We start from the raw sequence: 4,560 nt of genomic DNA, 5'->3' as shown, positions 1-4,560 counted from the left end.
CTTTTCACCCTTTTTCAAGCTGGAGGAAATGATTGAATGTACTCCTAGCTTGTCCCTGAAATGCCGAAATGGGAGCTTTGACAAAGGTTTGGTGAAGATATTTGCAATCTGACGAGAGGAGGGAATATATCGTGTTGTTAGTGCTCCAATAGCCACCTTTTCACGAACAAGGTGATAGTCTATATCTATGTGCTTTGTGCGGGCAAGAAACGCTGGATTTATGGTCATGTAGAGCGCACTTTCATTGTCACAAGAGTTATGGTGGTTCATGTAATTCAATTCCAACATCTCGTAGTAAGAAAGTAATCCATACTAGTTCTGCCATTGTACTTGCCATTGATCTATATTTTGCTTCAGAGCTTGATATTGAAACTGTTGGTTGTTTCTTTGATGACCAAGAAATACAATTAGCTCCTAGATATATACAATAACCAGTAGTGCTTCTTCTAGTGTCTGAACAACCTGCCCAATCAGTGTCACAAAATCCATATAGCTTTAGAGGACTGTGGGCAAGAAATTTGATTCCATAGTGCAAAGTTCCTTTGAGATAGCGAAGTATTCTTTTTACTGCTTTCATGTCTCCTTGTGTTGGATCTTTGAGTTTTTGACATACTTTATTGACGGCATGGACGATGTCAGGACAGGTATAAGGTAGATATTGAAGTGCACCCACTAGACTTCGATATTCCTTTGCCTCAACTAGTTTTGTGTCTACTGGTGTTGGTTGAGATTTCAAGGCCATTGGCGTATTGAAGTGAGAACTCTCTATAAGATTTTCTCAGTTGAGAAGATCTTTGGTACACTTTCCCTGTGATACAATAATGCCTCCTGCAAAATATTGTACTTCAAGCCCAAGAAAGTAATGTAATTTTCCCAAGTCCTTCAGTGCAAATTCCGAGCTGAGTTGAATTATTAATGCCTGTATAAATTCTTCATTGTTTCCTGTAAGCACAATATCATCGACATAAATTAGCATGAGCAGAGTAATATCTTTTTTTCTCAAAATAAATAAGGAAGAGTTTGCCGTGCTACAAATAAAATCAATGTGAATTAAAAATGCAGACAATCTATCAACCAGGCACGAGGTGCTTGTTTCAGTCCATAAAAGATTTGTTTAGTTTGCACACGTAATCAGGGAGTTTTGGATCCTTAAATCCCGACGATTGTTCCATGTATAATGTTTCTTTTAAAACACCATGGAGGAAGGCATTTTTGACGTCCAATTGCCTTAATTTCCAGCTTGATGAGACTGCAATAGCTAACACATATCTTATGGTAGTAGCTCTTACAACTGGACTGTAGGTTTCTTCATATTCTATGCCTTCCACTTGTGTAACCAATAGGGCTGCATATCGATCGGTTCGGTTCGGGTTTCAAAATTATCGGTTTAACTTATTGGTTATCGGTTTGTAGACATGTTAAACCGTTAAAATATCGGTTAATGGGTTATCGATTAATCGGTTGTTGTATGTTATTGGTTCGGTTATCGGTTTAACCGTTAAGATTTCACACAACAAAAAAATGGCTTGACCACTTTGTACTAGCAAAATCATGCACAGGGAACTACTTCTTGTACCAAGATCCAAGAATAATCTTAAATTTCATTTCCTACTACAAGAAATTTAATGATTTGTTATTGCTCTATCATACTCAAAACATTGTTGCATCGTGTGGGCACTGGGCAGCAAAGAACAAAGGTAAAACCACTAATGGAGCTTGCATAACTAACCAACAACTTAGCATGCATAGTTCATTCACTTGCATGCTTACCAGTGCACAAAAAAATGATCACATTGACAAGCAAAATCATGCACAGGGAACTACTTCTTGTACCAAGATCCAAGAATAATCTTAAGTTGCATTTACTACTACAAGTAAACAGTCTAGATCCAAGATCACAGTGTACAAGAAAATCTGCTTTCCAGTTCTCTTCAACTCCATGAATAAACTAGCTTATGACATTCTAAAAGGAAACAGGTAGTAAATTTCTCATTCCATTTAATCTCATAAAAATGCAGCACCACAACACCAAAAATCCGGAATGCACAAGTATACGATCTAATAAGGCTAATTTGCCATCAACATTTGAAAACATATTAGCACCAGATAAAAGATAAGTTACCATTCCATATTAATAACTTCAAAACTGAAAGTAGCTAATACAAGTGGTGTTGTTGTTAGCAATAATTTGTCTAGCACCATCAGAATTTCAGAAAACCAAAAACAACAGTCAAACTGTCAAAGAACCTGAAAATTAAATCCAAACATAGTCCTAATAGTTCTAGTCAAGTCAACAAAACAAAAACTACTCAATCCTTATAGTGTTATGCTCTTGCTCCAAGCGATCCAAACAACGCTTAACATGAGACCTTAAGAAGGAGGTTCCAGTACGCTTTGAATGGTAACGAATAACACAGCCACAATTAATGCACTGTATGGTGCACCATCCATCATCATTTTCTTCAAGCTTTTCATAGTGATCCCAAACAGGTGATCGAGCTTTAGGACCACAAAGTCGAGGCATGGTTAAACCTAATTAACATAGAAACGAGAGAAGTATCGATTGATGACTTAATGTCTACAACAACTTGGAAAGATTAAGAAAAAGTAACATATTCTCTTCCTAAAGAGAAAAGAACTACAAGCAATATCACAAAGTGAATATAGAAAGGAAGAGAAAATATTTGGAATCAGCAAATGTAATATCCAAGATAGGAGTTGAATAATTAACTTACCAAAGTTTCATGTCTTAACAATCTACACTTCTACATGTCATCAATAGAAGGTTCTTTTCCAAGATTGGCCATATCTAAAGAGAATTATATTAACAAGTCAAGAAACAATAATATTAAATAAATTATTTATAATTTTACATCAATACAAGGTTCTTGTCTTACCTTTTTCAAGTTGCTCGAGGGAATCTAAATCTTCCTCAATACTTATTGGCGTTGGTTCACTCACGAATCAATCTTGAAGGCACACTAGAGCTTGTACCAATTTAGGAGTTAATGAACTCCTAAACGAATCAAGAAACGCGCCTCCGGTACTAAGCACATTCGGATGCCACACTTAAAATAGGAATAGCTAACACATCTCGAGCCATCTCAGAAAGAATGGGGGATCTAGGTGAGTTAACTTCCCACCAAAGCAATATTTTAAAATCTTGTCTTCCATTTTCAATATCTTTTGCAAGATATTTTTTCTAACTCTGACTTAGAATCTGCACCACCACTTCCAGATGTATGTCTAAATAATTCCTCATAGAAGTCACCAAATTCTCCTATAGGTTCGAGCCTTGAACTGGAAGTTGCCATTTGAAGAAAGTTGACCACCTTTAACTTTTGAACGTTCTTCACATACTCATTAAACAATGAAGTCATGTACTTTAGCACATCTTTTTCTATACCATGCCCTTTGTCCCCAAACATCTTTTTAAGTCCAAAACTAAGAGAATTAAATTTATAGAGAGGATCAAAAACACATGATATAAAAATCATCTTATTCATTTTTTCTGGAGCACCCCAATATTTATCAAATTTCAGCTTCATCTTCTTTGCCGTTTCACGCAAAACAATATCTTCATGTGATGTCAATTTTGTCAAGTAAACAACAACTTGGAAAATTTCAAGAAAATGAAAATTTGATGTAACATAAAGTGATCCGAAACCTTCTCGATAAAGCTTGAAAAACATTTCAAGAAATTTTGCAATTCTTTTTACACTCTCCCAATCACTATTCAAAAGTGTAACTGCAGGACTTCCATCGATAGTATCAATAAACTCAACATGATATGACAAGCCAATATCACGATCGGCATAATCTGAAATTGCACCCTCATATTCAATAGGCCTATTCAACATCAAGTAGGTGGAATTCCACCTTGTGGGAACATCTAAGCATAAAGATTTCTTAACAAGATTTACATCTTCACAACATTCATGAAACTTCCCCCGCCCAGCGTAAGGCGCCTAATGTATCTCACTGTTTGCCTAACTCTTTCAATAGACTCAATTGATTCTTTTATACCATCTTGAACAACAAGATTTATAATATGAGCCATACACCTCACGTGAAGGTGAGTACCAGTCATAAGATTGGTCCCCCATTTAGTTAATTGCTTAGACAACTCTTTCACTCACATCATTTGAACTAGCATTGTCAAGTTTAATGAAAATCTTTTGTAACCGCTCCTGTAAACACTTACTAATAGCCTTTGCCATGTCTTCACCTCTATGACTAGAAATTGGACAAAAATTGATAATCCTTTTATGTAATTTCCACTTATTATCAATCCAGTGAGCTGTAATAGCCATATAATTAATTCTTTGCAAGGAAGTCCAAGTATCAGTAGTAAGACACACTCTCTATTGTGTTTCCTTAAACTCAATCATCAATTTTTGTTTCTCTTCACCAAAAAAATTAAAACAATCACGAGTGACAGTAGTACAGGAAGGAATCTAGAAAAAAGGTTGTGCCACTTTCATAAAATTTTTGAAACCTTCTTTTTCGACAAATACGAAAATTTCATCGATAATTACCATACGATACAAAGCCTTTCTA

General features: G+C 35.6%; 1 protein-coding gene and 1 long non-coding RNA gene across 2 annotated transcripts; both read right to left on the bottom strand.

Moving 5' to 3' along the window:
* Positions 1–256: 256 nt before the first annotated feature.
* On the bottom strand, positions 257–742 carry LOC132031775 (uncharacterized mitochondrial protein AtMg00810-like). Its single transcript, XM_059421685.1, has one exon. It carries the CDS (start codon positions 740–742, stop codon positions 257–259), a length of 486 nt encoding a protein of 161 aa, XP_059277668.1.
* A 1,370-nt stretch (positions 743–2,112) lies between these two features.
* LOC132069375 (uncharacterized) lies at positions 2,113–3,032 on the bottom strand. The gene is made up of 3 exons (XR_009417766.1): positions 2,898–3,032; positions 2,736–2,809; positions 2,113–2,532 (listed from the first exon to the last, which is right to left on the bottom strand). It is a non-coding gene; the product is annotated as an uncharacterized LOC132069375 (long non-coding RNA).
* Positions 3,033–4,560: the final 1,528 nt, after the last annotated feature.

The sequence above is a fragment of the Lycium ferocissimum genome, chromosome 9 (genome assembly GCF_029784015.1).
Source record: "Lycium ferocissimum isolate CSIRO_LF1 chromosome 9, AGI_CSIRO_Lferr_CH_V1, whole genome shotgun sequence".
Lineage (NCBI taxonomy): Eukaryota > Viridiplantae > Streptophyta > Magnoliopsida > Solanales > Solanaceae > Lycium > Lycium ferocissimum.
The sequence above is the reverse complement of the archived record's forward strand: the minus strand, read 5'-3'. Positions and strand labels throughout refer to the sequence as shown.

Excerpts from the sequence above, each read along its gene's own strand:
- LOC132031775 (XM_059421685.1), bottom strand. The coding sequence starts at position 742 with ATGGCCTTGAAATCTCAACCAACACCAGTAGACACAAAACTAGTTGAG.